This window comes from Tachypleus tridentatus, chromosome 5 (genome assembly GCF_004210375.1).
Source record: "Tachypleus tridentatus isolate NWPU-2018 chromosome 5, ASM421037v1, whole genome shotgun sequence".
NCBI lineage: Eukaryota > Metazoa > Arthropoda > Merostomata > Xiphosura > Limulidae > Tachypleus > Tachypleus tridentatus.
Genome location: NC_134829.1, coordinates 14385549 through 14407400, shown reverse-complemented (window position 1 = coordinate 14407400; position 21852 = coordinate 14385549). Strand labels below are relative to the sequence as shown.

At 33.3% G+C, this 21852-nt stretch overlaps 1 protein-coding gene across 7 annotated transcripts in view; it reads left to right on the top strand.

The window, feature by feature from the left end:
* LOC143250573 (prestin-like) overlaps positions 1–21852 on the top strand; it is a 91511-nt gene that overhangs the window by 26280 nt on the left and 43379 nt on the right. For 2 of the 7 annotated variants that reach the window (XM_076501341.1, XM_076501340.1), the window contains exons 2-6: positions 7223–7393; positions 9179–9293; positions 14536–14704; positions 15248–15358; positions 16075–16304. In XM_076501341.1, the coding sequence (XP_076357456.1) occupies positions 7272–7393; positions 9179–9293; positions 14536–14704; positions 15248–15358; positions 16075–16304 (747 nt within the window). In that variant the 5' untranslated portion in view covers positions 7223–7271. Of the gene's footprint in view, positions 1–5214; positions 5381–7222; positions 7394–9178; positions 9294–14535; positions 14705–15247; positions 15359–16074; positions 16305–21852 lie in introns of those variants that run through there. The other 5 variants (XM_076501339.1, XR_013028245.1, XR_013028246.1 and 2 more) reach the window with 5 other exon arrangements.

Here is a 21852-nt window from a genome sequence, read left to right as displayed (position 1 = left end):
GTTTGGCGCAGATAGCCCAGCTGCTTTGTGCCATAAAACACCAAATCAACCAACCAACCAACCAAGCAAGCTACTTTTTAACTAGCTAACGGAACTAGTTCTATCGATCATAAAAATCTTTTTAGGCCTCCCTTTTGTTCATGAAGTTGTACTTTCAGTCGGCTACTTTCATTTATACGATTTTTGGTTTCAACTGGAAATTTTACATCAAATTCGTTGTGAAAATTGTTAAAGTGTTGCTTAAAGTTATATACTTTATTATTCCTAAAAACTTTGTTACACAAAAGACACACGGGCTTATTATTTGCTTCAATCACTGCAAATATCAACTCCCAACGTTTGTTAAATTTGCGTTTCACGTTTTTCCAGTCACGCGCCATTTTCTTTTCGGTAGTAATGCCAGTATCTATTAAATTCTTTATTTTTTGATTGATCATCATCATCTGTATTCCTTTGTTTTCGAATTATCCACTTATCCATATTATGTGATTGAAAACAAAATACATTTAAACACTTAAAAATTGCACAATAAAAATTTGTTTGCAAGTGCATGCAAAACAACGCACACTCGATAATAAACATCTAGACCATACTGATTTTACAAAATGGACAGAGAGTGTGGCAGTGATGAAACGCACGACATTAGCGATGATGTGAGGCAGCATAATTGCTGATTACCAAATTTGCGATAAATAAAATTGATGAAAAAAGTTGATTCCTAAACTCGAGCTGGCCACAAGTGTACTATCCACTGGCCGCATGTGGCCAGTGGCCATGGAGTTGTCTACCCTTGTGCTATATATTCTATTTCTACCACAACTACTGGTGACACTTCGTTAACATTATAGATGCTCAATCTTTTATGCCATATTGCCGGAACTACTACTATTTTCGCTCAGCAATCCCGGCACGGATCACGTTTTTGGTCCTACTGCCAAAACAATATATTTTTAGGGAATTTTAATTCCTAGCCTCTAGGGCTTTTCTGTATTCAACCTGCTTGCGACATTTAGTGTTTCGAACTATATGGCCTTTAATAACACATTTAAAGCAAGGCACAGGCTCATTTTTATCTTGTTTTATCAAGCAATTTTTCGCTTTGTGGGTAACCTTGCCACACATGAAACACTACAAACCCTCTCGCTTATTTTGTCCGCTTCGTCAGTTTGCTTTTTAATTTTATCCATGTTTAGCATACCTATCATAGAATGTTTGTGCCTGCACAGCTGTTGCTCTCTTATCTTCTCCCTAGTTGCCACTTCAATCAGATCTAATAATGTGACTTGAAGGGTATTAGCCTCGTTAACATTATTGCGAGCTTTATAACTGATCAAACCTCGCTCATATTCGGACTTTATCATATCCTGAATCATCATCTCATCTGAATGTTGATGACCTCTGCGGTGTCTGTTACCTAACTCTTGTAGTTTATGTCTAAAAACTCGAACAGATTCGCCTCTTTGCTGGTTCATATTTATAATCGTGACATTATTGTGTCGGTTGCTTCTCGTTTATCATATTCCTCTGTTAACCTACATGTTTAAAACTGGAAATCTACAGTTTCTCTTAATACATCATAACCCCTAATGAAATGTTTTGCTTCTCCTGCAGTTCTTACTCCCAAAATATTCAATTTTTGTGCGTCAGTCCAACCCGATATCCTAGCATCTTCATTTACTGCGTCTGTAAGACTATTGACGTCTTCATCGAGTTTACCGTGAAACAGAGGTATCGCGCCTGTTAAATGTGTAGTGCCTCACAGACCTACTTGAGCAGCGTTAGCTTCAGTATTACTCGTAGCCCTTGTAGTAGTGTATACACCAGGAGTAGCCATAGTTACTTATTTCATCTTATTTTCTACTGACAGTACTTATAGTACCTTAAACTAACTTATCTACTCTAACTTATTTCTTTGTTTTAACCAAACTGTTGTTAGTTACTCCAGAAATCCTCGAGACTGCGCTAATCATGTAACGGTATCGTGCGCTGACTTGCAAGCAGTCCGAGTGGGTTGTTTCGGCTTAGCCGTTGAAGTTTCGACTAATGCTACTTGCTGTTACATGAAATATTTATTTGAAGTGAGGATGCAGTGGGCGAATGGAGCACACAGGTACTAACTCGAGGCTTTAAAGTTAAAACAAAGAGACTGAAGACTAAGACTTCCAATAACACTTTTTGCTATTCATCAAACACATCAAACAAGTCATCAAACACTTAATGTTTACTCACACACATATATAATTTATCTTTATTCATGTTTATCATAAGCAATCATTTTAACTATATTAACACGATGTCTGATGTTTAAGAAAGAATGACATAATACTTGCAAAGAGCTTGGGCGAGAAATGACGTTTCTACTAACGATAAGAGACATCTTTTCTCCTTCCTCTTGATTGATCAGATCAGAGTTCGGAATGCTTGCTAGAGTTTTGAAGACTTTTGTATATTCTGGCTCCTGTTCTAGAGCCTTTTATACTAGTGGAGAGGTTATTTGTAGGCCTATTGATAGTGCAAAGTGCCAGCTCGCTTCTGTTTATGAATTCCTAAGCTCGTTATGATGCGCCTTCAAATGGTCAAAATTTCTTTCCTGTTTACGAACTTCAAAGTTTGTTAGTTAATCATTTACTGGAAACAATAGCCCATACTGTACCGTCGGTCGTCTATCCAAGGCTCTTTCTGGTTCATCATCCAAGTTTCGTACCACCTTTTAGCCTTGATAGTGCTTATTTCTTCCAATCTAAACACATAGTGGAAGCCTATCAGAGTCTATCTCTGAATCTCTGCCTTAAATAACCCTTTTGTTGTCCTTGATAGTGTCAGTTTATCTTAAATTAAATATTATTTCATCCTACAGTGACACCTTTCTTGGTATGTTTTTGCAGTTATCATTGTTCTATCAATATCATTGCTTCATAAACATATTTTCAAATACTTCATTACTTCCTGTTTATTGAAGTAATTAGTCGAGGCATCCAGATATCTAACGATGCCTCAGTTGTTTGAAGAAAAACTCATAAAATGGACATTGAAAAGAAAGCTTCGTGAGTTAGGAAAGCCAAAACAAAATTGAGTCTCACGAATAAAAATTAAAAATGATTATAATAGTGATTTAACACTTGGTATTCAACACGATAGTCATTTAACACTTAGTATTCAACACGATACAATGATATTCTGTGTTAAAAAAATTCAGAATTAAAACCATGATAGCAGGCAAACATACATTTAACAATTTGCATAATACATATGCGTGCATTCAGGTACATATCAGAATACTACTAATTTTTGTGATAATATACAATAAATTAAATTTATACAACTAACTTTTATAATAATAGACTATAAACTAAACTCATAATACTAACTTTTTGTGGTAATAGACAATAAACCATCTTGTAATAATTTCCAGCCAATTATGATACTGCGAACACTCGTTACTATTTGGTTTGGTTTGGTTTTTGGAATTTCGCACAAAGCTACTCGAGGGCTATCTGTGCTAGCTGTCCCTAATTTAGCAGTGTAAGACTAGAGGGAAGGCAGCTAGTCATCACCACCCACCGCCAACTCTTGGGCTACTCTTTTACCAACGAATAGTGGGATTGACCATCACATTATAACGCTCCCACGGCTGGGAGGGCGAGCATGTTTGGCGCGAACCCGCGACCCTCAGATTACGAAGCGCACGCCTTAACGCGCTAGGCCATGCCAGGCCCCACTCGTTACTAAACACAGTGTTTTGGGAGTCTTTTAAGATAGCTTTGTTTTTTCTATTTATGTGCTAAAATAAATTATTGATATGAAATATGCGTCTTAGCCTTAGCTAGCAAATTTTCGTGATTTCTTGAAAACAAAATCAGCCTAATTAAAATATAGTGTATATCAGATGTGTTATTGTATAAAATTAATAAATAAACGTGACTTTTGATTTTCTTTTATTTTCATTAAAACAGTTATGCGAAAAATTATTTTTCTTAATTTTGTTTATTGCAGAACTATAGTTTATTATGAGACATTTTTTATGAACGTAAATAAATTCACGACTTATGCCTCTGAAATATAACTTTATTTAAAGTTACATTCTGGAGACCTAAGTCGTGATTTTGTTTACATTTAGAGGAACCACTCTAGTACAGCGGTATGTCTTCAGATTTACAACGCTAAAATTAGGGGTTCGATTCCCTCCGGGGGGCTGAGCAGATAGGCCTAGGTGGCCTTGCTATAAGAAAGACATACATACATTTAGAGTTACGTGAGAATATGTTAAATATCATGTAGTAAATTTGTGGCAGTTCAAACGTGAAGTGGAATTTTTCATTATTAGTATTATTACCAATTTACAAGAATAAAACATTTTTAGCTTCAGTCGTTTTAATTTCAATCATTCCTGTAATATAAACATCTAAAGATTTTTCATTGTTTGTTTACGACGTAAAAAACAGCGTTTAGTCTTCTGAATAAATTAAACATATGTCAGTTTATATATTCGTATGAAACCTGTATAATAGCATTTTGATTAAATCATTATGAAGCTATGATACTGTGTTACCATTTAGGTATTTATTACGAAAATGCCCCCCGCTTGTACAGCGGTAATTCTACAGATTTACAACGCTAAAATCAGGGGCTCGATTCCCCTCGGTGGGCTCAGCAGATAGCCCAATGTGGCTTTGCTATAAGAAAACACACACACGCAAATAAATTCGAGAAACAAACAATAAATTTTTAACAAAAAATGGTCCCTTCTCATTGTTATATTAATTCTTTGCGTGCTTATTAATATTCATTGCTCATGCAGTAAGTCGTTTTTAGGCAACTAAACCGTATTAAGTAGCTTACTTCATTGTCTTTGGTGTTCGTGAAATCATTTGTCTCGAAGCTGGTAATAATATAAATCCGCGTAATTAAAACGCGCTTTGTTATCACAATTATATTCAGGTGTCATATCGAACTTATCACACATGATAAATTAACTGTTTAAATTTCACTGGTCTCTTATTTAATGGAAACAAAACGGAAGTTCTCTTTCGCTTATTTTTGAGGCAGAAAGTTTCTATGTACCCATATATATTTAAATACCTCTACGATAAGATTAAATAATCCACTGTAGTTGTAACTGTGATGAACAGGTGGCTTGACTCATGCAACCAGAAATTCTCATAGCATTTGGAAAATGCACCTGCTATATAACAACACACTAACGATGTATTTGAGAAATGTAACTTGAAAGAGATATTTAATAAGATCCGAATGAGATACAATGTTTTTTTCATAAAGAGATGAGTAACGGCACACAATTTCAAAATCCTATAATACAGCCAGAAAAGGCACAGTTGACAGAGCGACATTCTCCTCAAGAAGAATCTGTGGAGAACATACTGTAAGTGTTTACATTTGAAGTTAGGTCTATTTTATTATTTCATTCAATAAAACCTAGTTATATAGGTCTGTTATACTTTTTCAAACAGAAGTCTTTAAATTAAGCGTCGTAATATGAATAATACTAATCAACAAGTAAACAAGTACTTCGAAAATTTTCTTCATAAACATTAATCCATTGTATTTTCATCGTCTTAACCTGTATAATTCTAATGCAAAATCATTTGTGTGACACTAATTTTTAATGTATTGAAAATATATTTTACAATGTATTCATTTACTTTTTAAAACTGATTGGTGGTTGGCATCAATTTTTGGTTAAATAATTAAAAAAATACCCTTGTTCGAACGATCAAGTGTGGCACCATGAATTTAAGTTCATTAGGGTTGGGATTAATTTTTCCAATTTTTTTTCTTTCTATCATGCGACATTATTACCAAAAATAAAAAGGAAAATAAAAACAATCGTCGGACCAATGTCTTGTCGTGTTTTAAAAAAGTGGAATTTCATAAGATTATCTTGAAGCAAATATTATTTAGCAAAGAGGTATATCATAAATATGTCTTATTTAGATGTCTTCACCAATTAATAAGAAAAATTAGCTCCTATTACAAATTGATGTTTCATTAGGCTTATTCAGTGTAACAATGCGTATTTGATTTTGGTGTTCGGACACGTCGTCCAGTTTTGATTACTAAAGTGGTGCGTGAAGTTTAAATTTTGTCAGCTGACTGTAGATAGTACAGCATGTACATGCACGAGGGATCGTAAATACTTTATCATTATTACAAATCGACCATTTGTTCATTTTTTCCCTTCAAATACAAATGATTCCAAGATTTCTTTTTTACAATAGATTAAAGCTGTGAATATTCTGATAAATGTTAAAATAGTTATTCTTTGTTTGAAACATAATTCCTTCAATGTTCACAAATATTTTACAGTTCATATAAGTGATACGCATTTAGTATCACACCCCCCAGTGTCACAACTACTCGTCTTCAATTTTTAATTTTTTTTTGTTATTACTAATTTTCTGTATTACCGTTATGGATATTTCTTTGTTATCCAGATAAGTACAGTCATTATCATGAGAAGTCTTGAAAGACTGACGTATTTTTGTCTAAATCCTCTCTATGAAGGTGGATTAATAATAAAAAAAAAAGTATTCGGATTTACAACACTATAAATAGGATTCGATACCCGTGATGTACAAACAAAGCTAAGCGTTACATTGTATATACAATGTTACTCATTTAATATAATTTCCCAAATTTAAACGTAATCGATATAAAATACATATTAAACTAATTATACGCCAATATACCCAAACTAGTTCATGTGATTTTTTTTTTCCCGCCAGTGCAACCGGTTAGTAACAAACGCTGAAATTACAAATCAAACTCAAAGTTCACTGTGCGAACTGACCTTTATGAAATTACGTAACACAAGCAGTGATTGCGTTAGTAAATAACTTGGTTGGTGTGCTTTCGACAGAGAGGAATGATTCTAATTCGATGTAGTCTTTGATTTAAAACGTTACACATATTTACTTTGAATAATTGAAACAAAATACATATACTGCTACAAGAGTAGTTCATGTAACTCTTAAAGTCTAACGTCTACTTTAGGTAGAAAGTGCTAAATTGTTTTATTTTTACTAGCTCATTTGTAGGAAGCTTGGTGAGGTTGACGCTTTCAGGTCTCCTGAAAGAACTGTCTGATTTTTAAAAAAATCGTATTTTTTGTTGTAAGACGTTATTATGAGTTTGATGGAGTTATATTAGATTAAATTATCGAAACGAAACAGTAAGTGCAATATCAATTTATTTTGATTGCTAGACATAATACTATTGGCCCTCTATCGGTTGTGATAACTAGTGGAATTTCCATGGACGAAGAGAAATTAAATCAAGATTCTAAACTTTATGGGACATTCAGAATTTTGGAAGAGGATGACGATCTGCCTTACCAAGGGTTTAACATTCCACCCGAAGCTAATTCCACAAACAGGTGTGTTGTGTTAAAGGAAACGTTTACCAACGAATTGTTCATGTTAACTGTACTTTGGTTTTTGAAATTCCTAAATAACTTTTAATTTTGCGTTCATCGTTTCTTTTTCATAGCCATTTCTAAAGAATGTATTCGCGTACAAAATTAGTTTTATATTTACAAGTTCGTTACAACTTCAATAAAATTAAATGCCGTGAAATTACTTTTTGTTTGTGGCGAAGATTTCTGTTAAGTCGAGCAGTCAATTAGTAGCTGCAAAATTTTCATTTTTTTGTAAAAAGATATAAAGCATAATTTTCCTATCTAGAGTTATAAATTTTCCAACATAATGGATTTTTGCAATATTAACTCACATTTTTTTCCAAAAAAATTGGTCATACTTTAATTTAAATAGGATTTTGTGATTAAATTTTTATTTCACTTATGCTTAGTATAAATGTTTTTCACTAGAAGGGAGAGGAATTTGTTACTGTTCAAAAAAACTTAGAAAACTGTTTAAATATACATTATTTAAAGGGATATTCATTATTGTTTTTTTAACTTTGATTTAAATAATTTTGAAATTGGAAGCTTTATCACCATAAATTTTAAATATTCTAAAGTTGATTAAAACATACACTATAACTGAACTAAATGCCTGGAATAACTTCTATAGATAAGAAAAGTACTGGTAGGTTGATAAGATAACTAAAGTATTAAGCAATTAGTGAATGATCAAATGGAAGTAATTAAGATAAAGTGAAAGTAATGATCAAATTATCTTGAAGTTTAATTACATGTAATAAATACATGGTTGTGGTGTTGATTAAAGTTTTATTACTTATAGCAATGATATTGAATGACACTTTTAAACTTCATTATAACAGTTGTCTGTTAATTATTATAGATAAATATATTTTGAAATTTTATTACTTGCAACAATCTTCATCTTGTTGGTTCATTTGATTACCCTTCAAAGTTTTACAAATATCAGAAAAACATTGTTGATACTCTGAATGATTCATTAAAGCTCATGTTATCCTCAACAATCAGTTGGGGGAATTCATTAATGGGTGATAACTTTTAATGAAGATTAACACATTTGTCCAGAAAGAACTTGTTATTAGATGATATACTGGAAGAACAACAGAAGTGTGTTGAAAAACCCATCAATTTCCTCAATGAGAGATGTAATGATGAGCAGAATAAGTAAATTTCTATGCTAAACAACTACTAACACAAGAGAGGTTTTTCTGTTTGTTGATAACCTGATGAAAACCAGAATAAGCTTACTGATATATTCAACAGCTAAAGTGTGACTGCTACTGTTAGATGACGAAGAGGGAAAAAAGCAATTTGAGAGATATCCAGCAGCTAACCAAAAGAGTGTTATAGTGTTTGATAGATAGGAAAAAAACCCAGAATATGTGGATTTAAGTGCCTAAAAACCATGAAGGTGAAATCATTTATGGATAATCTGTAGTTGAGTCAAAATAGAAAACTACAGATAGGATGAAGAATCATTCGCACATTAAAATATATTGTTAGTATCATCAATGTCTGGCAGTTTTATCTTGATAGTTATGTTTTTAAGACAAGGAAATGTAAAGTATTTTTTATGAAATAAATATGTTACTGTAGGACAAATTTTTTCTGAAAATTATGGCATTTATAAGGTACATAAAAAATATCTTAAGTGGAAAAAATTCTGAATCTTTAAAATTGTTTCTATTGTGTAATTTTTTATTATAGGTGTTAACTTTTTAAATTTACATGTGTGTTAAGTAATTACTTGTTCCACAATAGTTCACAGTTTGAGAATATTCCAAGAGTTGTCATCAACAGGACAGTGTTTAACCAAAATGCCTTAGATGAATTAATTCCACGTCACCCTAGAATACAACAACCATTACCCAGTCAGGTGAGTGTTTTTTTAAGTATTGCATCATAGTGGGAAGAGGTTTGTTTAAGGAGAGATTGTAATAAAACATTGGGTACATAGATTCAAAGGAGGATTAACTTAGGTAAAACAAGCCCATGTATATGGATTGTTCTATTGAAATGTAGCATTTACCTGCATGCTGTCTGTATTAATTAAATGTTGAAAGAGCACTATGATGGTATAATGGTTATTCTATTCATATGTTGTATGCTTGCTTTATTGGTTTTTTTATTGTTTAAACTATCACTTGTTTGCTACCTGCATTGGTACAACTGTCATTTATGTGCTAGACTTTCATGCTGGTTTTACTGATTTTGTATTTGTGAAACTTGTTCATATGCTAGGTGTATTGATTTTGTATTGCCACAAAATGTCACTTGTGTGATAACTGCATTGGTTTTGTATTAATACAGTTAGAACTTGTGTGCTAGTTGTATAGGTTTTATATTGGTACGACTGTTGCTCATATGCTAGCTGTGTTGATTTTGTATTGATACACATTGTCACTTGTGTGCTAGTTGTATTTTTTTTTGAAAACACAAATTTTACTTAATTGATTATTTTCATGAGTCAAGACACTAAACAATCTTGAATTAATTAAAATAACAATGTGAAATATTAATGCCAGTATATTGAGTACTTGGATAGTTGGAATAATTAGAAATACTAATTTTAATTTAGTGATTATTTGTTGACATTAATCAGTTTCATAAACTTGTTTAATTGATTATTTAACATGAAACTAAACAATTTAACTGATGCTCATAAGTAACCCAATATTTTATGAATTAAGTTAATCACCCAGCTCTAATTAATAGTGGAAAGAAATTTAATTTGAACAAGAGAGAACTCAATAAAGTGATGTTAATTGATAAAAACAATGCTAATAGGTTATCAATTATATTATTAAATCCAGTTAATAACCTTATTTGAATTAACAATGAAAAAAGTTAGGTTGAACAAAAAGTGAACTTAATAAAACAGTATGACATGTTGATTACCAGATGCTGCTTTCTAAATTAATCTATATGGATTCTACAAGGGGAAAGTTAGTTTGTATCTAGTGGCAATGGCACATTGGAAAGCTTAATAAAAATGTACATGATATCAATTTTGTTTGGATTTCTGTAATTCTAATAAGGGTCTTTTTACTTTAGATGGAATTAAATTCAAATTATGGAATTCAACTCTTCATAGAAAAATTAACTATAGCACTTTGATGCTATTCCTATAGATATTAATCTATTTTGCAAGATGTATCAGACTATATCCCTCTACGAGTAGGAAGCAAACAACCTCCTTGTAAATTATTCTTCTTGAGCACTTTGAGTAAACTAAAAGGTTTTTTTCTTCACACTGCTTGTCTTGTCCTTGTATTTCAGATGAGGATCAAGTGTCCCCACTGTTGTCCTTTTCTGATCTATTAACTTGAGTATGGAACATTTTTTTCTCTTACACCAGCTACTTCTGTAGGAATTTGTTCAAGCTTCTTGGATGCACCTCATCACTAAACATTTTTTTTTCCATTCTTTCCTATGCTATTACTAAAAATTGTTTGTGCATGTGCTAATCTATTAAACCAACTCTTACTCTTGTACATAATAGTATATAGTATATAATAGTATATAGTATATAATAGTATATTTTTGTATTATCTTGTTGGCTTTCATTTCTCACATAATCCCCTAAACATCAGACTTTCTTTTATGCTTGTAGCTGGAATTTATTTTCTTTTATAGAGCTCCAATTTGTTGACTTCCTTCTTCCAGCTTAGGGATATACTTTTTCTCCTACTTTCAATATCTTTTTACTCTTATTTTGATTTTGTTCATTACTTATTCTCCTTAGCTTGCTGTTCTTATTAACTTTCTCTCCTGTAACAGTTTTATTTGGAAAGGCTACACCACCCTGTTCTTCCTGGTTGTCTGAATTCTTCAACAGGAATTATGTAGGGAGTTCCCCTATACCCCTGATAGAGTTAGGAAATTGGTTGTTTCTTGAACCTTGTTTTGGATTTGATCCTTTGGGAGCATGGCTTTTATGCTCTGTTTACTTATGGAATCATTTTAACAAAACACATGGGTCACACAGGTTTTATCCGTGAAGCCACTTACATTTTTCAGGAAACAAACCTATTTGTTTTCAACTATGTTCTGCTTGCTGTATTTGCATTTCTACAGCTGAATGTACATTTGTCATCTCCTAACTCTGTCATGGGAGGCATCATTTACTATGACTTTCTTCTTCTTTCGTAAACTGTTTATCAGATTGGCTGGTCAAGCTTCTCGGTCATTATCAAATTTACTAGGTAGTCTTTACCACCTTGTTTGCTGTGTTGTCTCATTCTCATCCTTCTCTTCATCATTTCTTAGATATGGAAATTCTGGTTTCCAAAACTCTTTTGTATTTTTTTTTTTGTACACATGAAATTCTTTCTTTTTTGAGAATTCTACCCTCTCTAGGATCCCTTCTCATTTTGGACATGCCCTTTTGCATCTTCAGTGATATATATCATATGATTTATGTGTTGTAAAAGAGGAAATCATCAGTGCTGTAACAATTTACGTGTGGGGGTAAGTACTCTGTTCTTTTGTTTTTTGAAGGGATCTTATCGTATATTTGGATCCCACTTTGTGGCGAGTGTTGCCTAACCAAATATACTTACTCATAAATTCACATTGTATAACCTGTGAATACATTAGATAACTGTGATGTTGACTCTTCCTACTATAGACTTGATATTGTCAAGTTTTGATCAATAGACTGTCTAATATCTCCTCTATGCACTGATATAAGACATAGAAAAAGAGACATTACAATGTAATTTTCTGTCCACTGTTGAGATGGGGTGTTTCACTAGACCACTCATAAGAGTACCATGTGGTCGTTTGCTTTATAAATATGTTGGTTTTAGGCCATACACTCATGGATTAACATGAATAAAGCAGACCAGGATTACTTCCCATTTCTGATGATCCATGGCATTTGACACTCATCCTGCCATGGACTTGCACTTTGTCAACATGATCTTTCTGCTTTTCAATATTGGGTGTTGTGGTTACCCATTACATTGTCTCTGATGCTGCAGTCCTTAGAACTCTTCAATGAATTATTTCTCTCTTTCATCTAGTGGAGTAAGGGAGACCTTGCCACTCACCAGTTCTTAGCTGCTGGGTTGGTGTACAGTGGAGATGTGTCTTCCTGAGTGTGCATAATATTTCTCAGTTTGAGAGCTGGATGGTGGCATTCTTGATGTGTCAGTGGTGTGATGCCCTTCCTACCATGTACCCAATGTAGAATTCCAAATACTGTTAAGTGTTGGATGTAGCACTCTGTCATATATATATTTTAATGAAAAATACAGTTTGCCCCTGTTGCTGAAACATTCCTCTTTTTTACTTTCCTCCACATGTTGGTTTCTAGGGATTGGTTGTTGATTGGACATGGTACAGTCACATAAGCCCTCAGATGTGTTTGGCTGACACCATTTTCCTGTCATGGATTGGACAATACATTCCTCATGTTGCCAGGTGTTGAACTGGAGATAAAACATCAAAATTGTGATCCCTCATCCTACCATCCACTGAATATTGATTCCAGGTGGATTTGGTGTTGGATGTAATTGGCTGAGACACATGAATTCATTTTTGTGTAAGGTTGGATACTTCTCTTCCTGTTGCAGATTGGATAACAAAATTTCCAGTGCCACAGAGTTTTGGACTGGAGATGAACATCCACTTTTTTATCATCTGCTGGATTTCACTTCCTGGTGGATCTGGTATTGGTTGTGTTAGAGGTGCTCTCATGAATAAATGGTTTATTGTTATGAGAGCTCCTCTTTCCTACTGGTATCTGTTTTTGAGGTAAAAGATAGATAAATATTTTCATACTTTGGAGCTTATATATGCTTCCAAATGCTGCCAGATGATGGTTGAGGTTGAACTTTCATTTATGGTCTGATGTGCCATAACTACTCTACACCAGCAGGTCCCATTCTTTCTGTATTTATTGTTTGGAACAACTCTAAGTTTCTGCTCTTTACATTTTGGTAGCATGTTACTGTGAGACAAAGAATATATCTGGCTCAGAAGTGGTGCAGTCTCCCACTGGGGTGTTATTTTAATTCCTTATCACAACTCATAGTCTTCCTTTGGACACTTCTTAAAGGGGATTGTCTTCTCACTGGCCCAATTCAGTATAGGATTTTATTTTTTTGTGAGAAAAGGTGAGATTTCGTATTTGAAGTTTCCATTTTCCTAAACTAGAAATGCAATTTTGATAGATACTTACCTCTACTCAGATTTTCCAACAGTTTTTCACATTTCTGATGTAAATTGATTGAGTAATTATGACCAATCTTGAAGTGATGAGCATGTGTGTGATTAGAAAAGATGCTAGTTATGATAGGGATAATGACATACTACTGTTGGTGGAGGGTTGCATTTGATCACTTGCATGTTAATATGCAGTTATAAGTAGGAGTTAACAATGCTTGTGTCAAACAAAAATTTGTACCAATAGAAGGGAGTAAAAATTAAGAAAGGTTTTTGCAAGAGAAGGTAAGTATCTATTCGAAATACATTTTCATTTAAAAAAAATTGTCTTTTGATGAAGTACATTTTCAGATAAGGGAAATGTTAGCATTGAAGTATGTATTATAATGCAAATTTTTTATTAACTTAAAATATTACTTTAGTTGTAAATGAGATTATGAAATTTGAGTTTTGTTTTGAAATTTTTAATGACTTTTGTTTCAATTGTGCTTACATTAAATGAAATTGATTGTTTTCAGAATGTCAGAAATTATTTCTTAATTTATACAGTTAATTAGCAAGTTTATAATTTTTTTTCCTTTGACATGAACTAAGATTTAAATTTCTTAAATGCAAAAAAAATATTGTTCTACTTTTAACAGTAGAAAAAATACTAGTACACTTTCAAATATAATATTAATTTGCATCATTGAGTTTGCAGGTTTGTACCATAAGATACAATAAGCATGGTATTGCTGTAACTTGCATCAAAATTAACATTTGAAAATCATAACCAACTTACTAGATTGTGGATGTATAGTTTTATAAAAGTGATGAAATATTAGTTTATTCTGATGACAATGCATTTTTAATTACATATTATGCTAACTAAAATGTTATTTTGGTAGTTTCTTCATGATGGAAGAATATTAGAAAATTGGTTTGATGTTCTTTTTCACATACTTTAGATATGTGATATTGTAAAGTCAAGGTGTGGGTGTTCTGCAAAATGTTTGGGCTATTTCTTAAGGAATTTGTTTGCTATTACAAAATGGCTGCCACATTACAGCATTCAAGAATGTCTGCTGGCAGATATAGTCACTGGTATAACTATTTCAATCATGCATGTTCCTCAAGGTAAGATATCAGTTGTCAATATCTAATGTTTAAAAAAAATCAAATGGAGAACTACTCTCATATAACTAAGAAAATACTAACAGTCAGGACCAGTATTTATTTATAATAAAAGACAGATTTGTTTTACAGATTTAAAATGAAGGATAACAGTTTAAAATAACAGGTACATTACATTAGTTTATTATAAGTGGACAAAGCAATGTGATAATGTAGCAATACTAAATACCAGTTATATAAATAAAGGTTTCTAATGGATATTAATTAACTTGAATATAAACACAAATACTTAGTTTAATATTGGCTTTGAAAATATTTGTGCCAAATCCATTAGGTCTGTAACATATTAGATTGGAGAAGTGTGAATTACTTGTTATTTAACACTTTGGTTTTAAATAGAGGTTTGAATGTTATATATTTTACATAGTTTACCAGCATAACATCAAACTCAGGAAGTTTAGAAACCAGTGAATATTACATAATAAAATGAAATTCTACATGATATATGTATAACAAATATTGTTTGACTATGAGTATGTTTTACAGGTATGGCCTATGCTCTCTTAGCATCTGTTCCACCTATTTATGGACTTTATACATCTTTTTATCCACCCCTTATGTATTTTCTCATGGGCACATCTCGTCATGTTTCTGTTGGTAAGTAATTAGAAAATTTGTGTTACTTGGATACTTTTAGGGTTTGGTTAAAAAGAAGTGATAAGTGAACTGTCAACATAAATTATAACCATTATAAAAATCCTTGATTTTACTTAAAACCTTTAAAATGTTCAAAATATTTTAAAATGATCAACATTTATATTTACAGTAATTAAATTTGTTTTAGAATTGAAATGAAGTTATTTACAGTTTATAACATAAACATTCCCCCAAGTTTTTACTGTCTTAAATAAATATTTGATACAAATTAGTATTTGGAAAACTTTTATGACTGATAGGATTTGAAGTGATTTTTCGTAAACCTCTGGTTTATGTTGCTGTATCTTTGTTGCATTTAAAGTATATTTTTAATCTTTAAACATTCCTGTATTGGACCTGCAGTAAGTGTGGATTATAAATGTTATTTTAATGCCTGTGACAGATAAAGAGGATTTCTAAGAAGCCAACAATCTTCTGTTGGATCTAAAGTAGTAGTGGTAATGCTATTAAAATAGCATTACCATAAGGTATGTCTGAGATGACAAGAGTACTATGTTTGATTTGTTGTAGGTGATAATAATGCTATCTTTATTTTACCATCAATTGAAACAGTGCTCTGATATACTAACATTGCTGTACTGGATGTACAATAGCCAGTAGCAACATTGTTGTAATGATATGTAATGACACAGACACCCATTTTATGTCTTTCACAGGAACATTTGCCATCACTAGCCTTCTCACAAGCATAGCAATTAAGAGTGTTAGAGATGGTCTTTCAGTAGAATACCAAGCACCAGTACATACCCAGTCTGCTATAAATGGAAGCTGGACAACAGAACAAAATGCAACAACAGTGGTAGTGTCTGGTGAATTAGATATTTTATATCCATATACAGCAATTCAAGTAGCTATGCTGGTGACATTCACGAGTGGTTTGCTGCAGGTGCGGTATAAATACATGTGAAGAATAGCTGTTAATCATCTCTTATGATTTAACCATCTATAATAATGTTTTAATTGGAAGTACATTATCTGTTTAAAAATTATCGCATTGGGTATTTTTACTTTAATTTCTATAATGTTGTATGAAAAGAAAAGCATACTATAATATTAAATTTACATTATAATTTTTACAGTTTTAATAATTATTATTTGCAGTCAAACAAGCATGTTTTTAAAAAAAATGAAAAAATTATAATGTAAATTTAATATTATAGTATGCTTTTCTTGTATTTGCTTTTCTTCAGGTAGACTTGTATCTGATACACTAAAAGCTTTTTTATGGTGAGTTGCTTTAATGCTTTTAACAACTATGTGAATTGAAATTCTTAATGTTCTCAATGCAGTGCAAAGCATGTGTAGATTACTCAGAATTCTCCACTCTCACCTTCAACATCACTTATTTTGTTTGCATCAGATGAATGTACAGAAGCCCCTTCATTGCCACTATAAGCTGAACTCTCTTTTCGAAAATCATATTCCATTGTTAGGTTTTTTTCAGTGATTGTGTAAATGTCTGAGCCTTCCAGTAAATGACACTCTACATCACCAGGTTATCTTCTATTACTGTACTCCAGATCTAAATTTACTAGTTATAGGTGTTCAGAGTCAATCTCGGGTGATTTGTTTTATGTCTACCTTCTTGTCCATCTTCATCTATGCAAAATACTAGTTTTTACCCATTGCTCCAGTTTTGCTATCTCAGCCATGATTTCCACAGTTATGTTAACTTTTTTACAAAGAACTTGTCTGACTACTAACATAGAAATATCATTGACAACTTTGAACATCCATTTTTCACACCAACATTTGATGTCCGTGAATTCACAGCTTTTTCCTGTTAAATTCTTTGTCAGAGAAGCCAAATTCTCCTCTACAGTAGCTCATATCCTTGCCCACACTTTTTAATGCTCTTCTCTGACAGAATATAAGTAACACTTGACTACTTTCTGAAGCTTATGCATTAGACATTGGATTTTCTTATCTGCCTTTAACTCCTCAACATATTGTTTCTTCAGGTTGTAATTTAACAACTTCGGTAGCAGCCTTACGGTCAAATGTTGTATCTCATGGAAAACGGCAGTCATTTTTGCTGCCATTATTTAAGAAGGTCTTCAATAACCTCAAGTTCCTAGATGCTCTCCTAAATGGAACTTGGATGAAGTGCCCTTATGTTTCTTATCTTTCTCTTTTGATACTTTGGAAACATGTTCACTCTGTTATACATGCTTCAAAACATTTTGTTTCATTGCTTGTATCAAGCAGATGAAGGACTTTAGATTAATATGCTGGTGATACTTCACAAATCTTGTTCTCTGAAGGTCTGATATTCATTATCTAGTTTGTACCTGCCAACCTAAATTTCTGCTGTGAGAAGTGGCAACTTCTGTGTTTTCTACTCCATCTGATTCTGATTCTTATTTCAAAGAATTTTTGTCCAATGAGTATTATTCTTTGTTTTCTTATCCATAATGAATTTTTTCATGAAAGCTTAAAAGTTTCTATACCATCTAACAAATTACATTCCTTGGATCTTACTCTGTCTGTATTACAACTTTGTTTGTACATTTGACCTATTTACTTATTTGATGCTCTTGAACACCTTGAAAGTGCATTTTTGGTCATATATTTCTAAATTTTCCATTCTTTGATATCTATAGCATGAGACTGTCAGTGATTTTATTCTTAGTGAGATGGAGACTTGTATTTGGTTTGAGGGGGTGTGATGCAATTCAGGGTGATCCTGAACACTCTATAAAAAACTTTGATGTGCTTTTTCCTGTGCTTTTTGTTACTCTGTTGGCTTCTCAGTCATTTTTGTGGGATAGTGCTAAGTTTATGGACTTACTGCACTGAAATCTTATGTTTATTTCTCCATAGTGGACACAATAGACAGCCCCATAGGGCTTTGCTGTAAAATAACCGACGACTCAGGACTGGTTCTTGAACAATATAATTTTAAAAAGGCATAAGCTGCCTCTGTTGTGTTTTCTTCAGTTGATTCATTGAGATTGTTTTGAATCTTTCCCCAGTTGCTTTTAAGCCTGCACCTTACTTGTTGACATTGTAGTTCATGCAGGGAGGTTTACTACTCACTTGCATGATGGAACAGCTGTCTTATCTGCCATGATTGTTGGAACAACTTGATTTAGCCACCCACTATACCACCAGGTGGAGCATATTCCGACTCAAATAATACATCTATTACTCGAAATTAGGAGTACTAAGACGGATTTTGTAGTTAACCTCAATAGATCAATGTTCCCTGGTGGGAGAGTGATAAGTCTATGGATTTACAACTCTAAAATTCAATATGGTGTTTTCCTCATACTAAACTTTGTTGAAAGACTCTCAGGATCACCAACTTCACTGATAATGAGCTGGAAATGTTAGCATCCAGATTGATTCAGTGTTGGCTTCTACATTCATCCTTGTTGTCATTGGCCTCTACAAAGAGTCATAGTTTTGCCCCTACTTGAAGGTTCTGATCTTCAACATCAATCCCACAGTACATTGCTACTCAAAATAGATTTTATCCATTTTCAAGGGTTCCACTTTTTGGTCAGAATTCCTTCAGTGGCATGGGACACTACTCTATCCCTACAGACTCCAAAGGACCTGTAGTGTGTTAACCATGGATCCATAGGCACTACAGGTCCTTGAGTTAGGATAAGTCAGTTATTTCACATGTTCACTTCCATTATCCACCAAATCTGCAGGCTTTCCATCTCACTCAGATTTTCTAATTAAGAAACTTAGTTCTATGGCTATCAGAGATTGATTGGTCTGGAGGTGGTAAGAGTTTTGCTGGTTCTAAGAAGACAGGAGATTGGTGTCCAGTCCTTGATTTTTCTTGTCTATATCATGCTTAGCTTCCTCATGGTTCACAAGTGACTCATTCCTCAATCTAAGTTGTCATTTATTTACTAGGATTTTGGATGTTGAAGTTCATTGTAGTTGGCTTCTATCTGAACATTGCCATAGTGGTGGTGTTCCACCACTGTTAGTTTTTTTTTTTTTTTAAGGGATTTTACTTTTAGACTAGCATCAGCACGACATGGGTCTTGCTAAATCATAAAAGTTCTTTTCTCTCCATCTCCATGCCATAACCATGTGTATTCATTATTTGGTAGATGACTGATTACTGTTGACACCATTTTACCAATTTTCAGAAACAACTAAAGCAGGTTTCCTTCTCATAGTTGAGACATCTATTTTTACTCCAACTTAATATGTTGGTTGGCTGGGTGCAGCTGACTCCCATTTAGTTCAATATTGTGGAATAGGAATTCCAAGTCTTGTTTGCCTCTCTTTTTCCATTTGCACAATGGTTCTTTTCTCTCTAGGGAATTTGGGTATCACTCAAATACCTCATGCCTTTAGGATAATTGCACTAGAATGTTCCTAAGAATCATAAATGTAGATTCACTGAATTCCCCAGCTTTCTTATCCAGGATCATTCTTTGATCTTGAGGGGTTGTTAAATTGGGGCACTACTAAGATATGAGTTCCTCTGCTGCCATCTAGTATAGTGACCCCATCTTTTCATGAATATCTTGCTTCAGGTATGGGATGCATGTTCCAATAGTCAGGAATTTTTAGGGCCTACACACAGACAGCTAGGTTTCCCTGCACAATGTTTTAGTCCTTCTTAGTCTTCAAAAGGCAATGCTTCATAGTCTTGGCTAATTAAGGGGGAAAATTATTAGGCTTCATTCCAACAATTCTGTGATGGTGTCTTGCATTTCCTATCAAAGGAGGGACTTAGTCTAGGACTCCTCGATTATAAATCTTGGATCTCCCTTCTTGGGACTACTATCGTATCATTTTACTAGCTTATCATGCTCTAGGGATGGTGACTGTGATGGAAGGTCAATTGCCTTAATCTAAGCAGAGTTTCCCAACAGAATAGATGCTGCATTGAAGGTTCTGATGGAAAGGCTCTCAGTTTGAGACACTGATGAGTAGTGAGTTGGTCTCTCTTTATAACAGCCAGCTATTGGGACAGAATTAATATGTTATCCAAGGTACTAGTTATGATTTGTTTCAAGCTGTAGTTGAATCCTGTTTCTAGCACCAGATTTTCAGCTACATTATGGTTTCTGTTTCTGTGGTATTTTCAGGTGTTCTCACCTCTTCCACTCTTTATTTGGTCATCTCTCTGGAGGTACTTGTGATCTGACATGGTACACCTAGCTATCTAGAAGCTCAAGCTTCAGGGATGGAGGTTATACAATCATTCACATAACATTAGGGTTTAACTTCCAAGTTTGTGATGTATCTGTGTTAGTTGTTGCTTAATCATATGATGAACATTTATCAACAGAGTGGCACACATATTGGCATTAGTGTGTTGACATGACATTGAGCCCACTACCATTAGAAGTGCTAACTATAACTCATCTTTTTGAACTGGTTCTTTAGCAAGGGTTTTTATTCTTCTACAATTTTCCTATATAAAGTGTCCTTACTGACTACTATTTGGTACTTGAAACAAAAATTCTTTACATTCCCAATAATCTCTGGATTCCTCAAGCTCCTTTGGGTCCTTCCTTCCAAATGACCAGTTCCAGTTACTGAACTGGTATATTAAGAATGCATTACAAGCTCTTTCTCATCACCTGTTTATGACCTTATTCTTTTTGCTATGTTTCACCTTCATCTGAAAGTTTATCTTCATTTTTGTTAAGCTACAAACGTCACCATTTGGTGTGTTTTGTGCTGATTGTCTGTGTGATGCTTTATGATATTCTACTTGTGTCCTCAGACCAGTCTTTTTTACATAAAAGACACTGTCAGCCAGTGAAAGTAATAAATCCTTTTCACAGATTCATGTTATCACTGTTTCTCATTTTTATGACTGATGAGATTTCAATTGCTGTTATGCCTGGCGAGAATGTTGAAGATTTTGTTGCCCATTTTAATGCCTATAAGGACTTAGACAATCACTTTATATGCAATGAGATCATCTAGTTTCTCAGGATTGATCCCCAGTTACACTGATAAAGTGGGGACAAAATTGATTTGTATTACTTATTTTGGGCTATTTCTAAAGGTGATGAAATTTCTGTGAGTCATCAAATATGTTACATTTATGTTCCTAGTGGCCTGGTATTTTGACCTCCAACAATACTTCAATCTTACATTATTTGCATCACCTGCCAGTATCTTCATCTGAGGATTTTTACTACCCCCTGTAGCTTACTTAACCTTTTCTGCTAAATTATATAGAGATGTGAGTATTTTTATTACTATGTTTGTCTCTTCTTTACCTTTCAGTGTTCATTACCTCATTTTCATGAGATCCAACTTTGTGGCAAGTGTTGCGCAAGCAGGTGTGCTTTTTTGTCCCATCTGTTCTGCATTATCAACCACTAGTTCAGTATACTTTATCTAGATTGCAATAGGCTCTATAGAAATTGTATTTCATTAGACCACCTAGAGGTTGACTAGGTGTTATTACTGTACTATACTGAATCACCACTCATGAA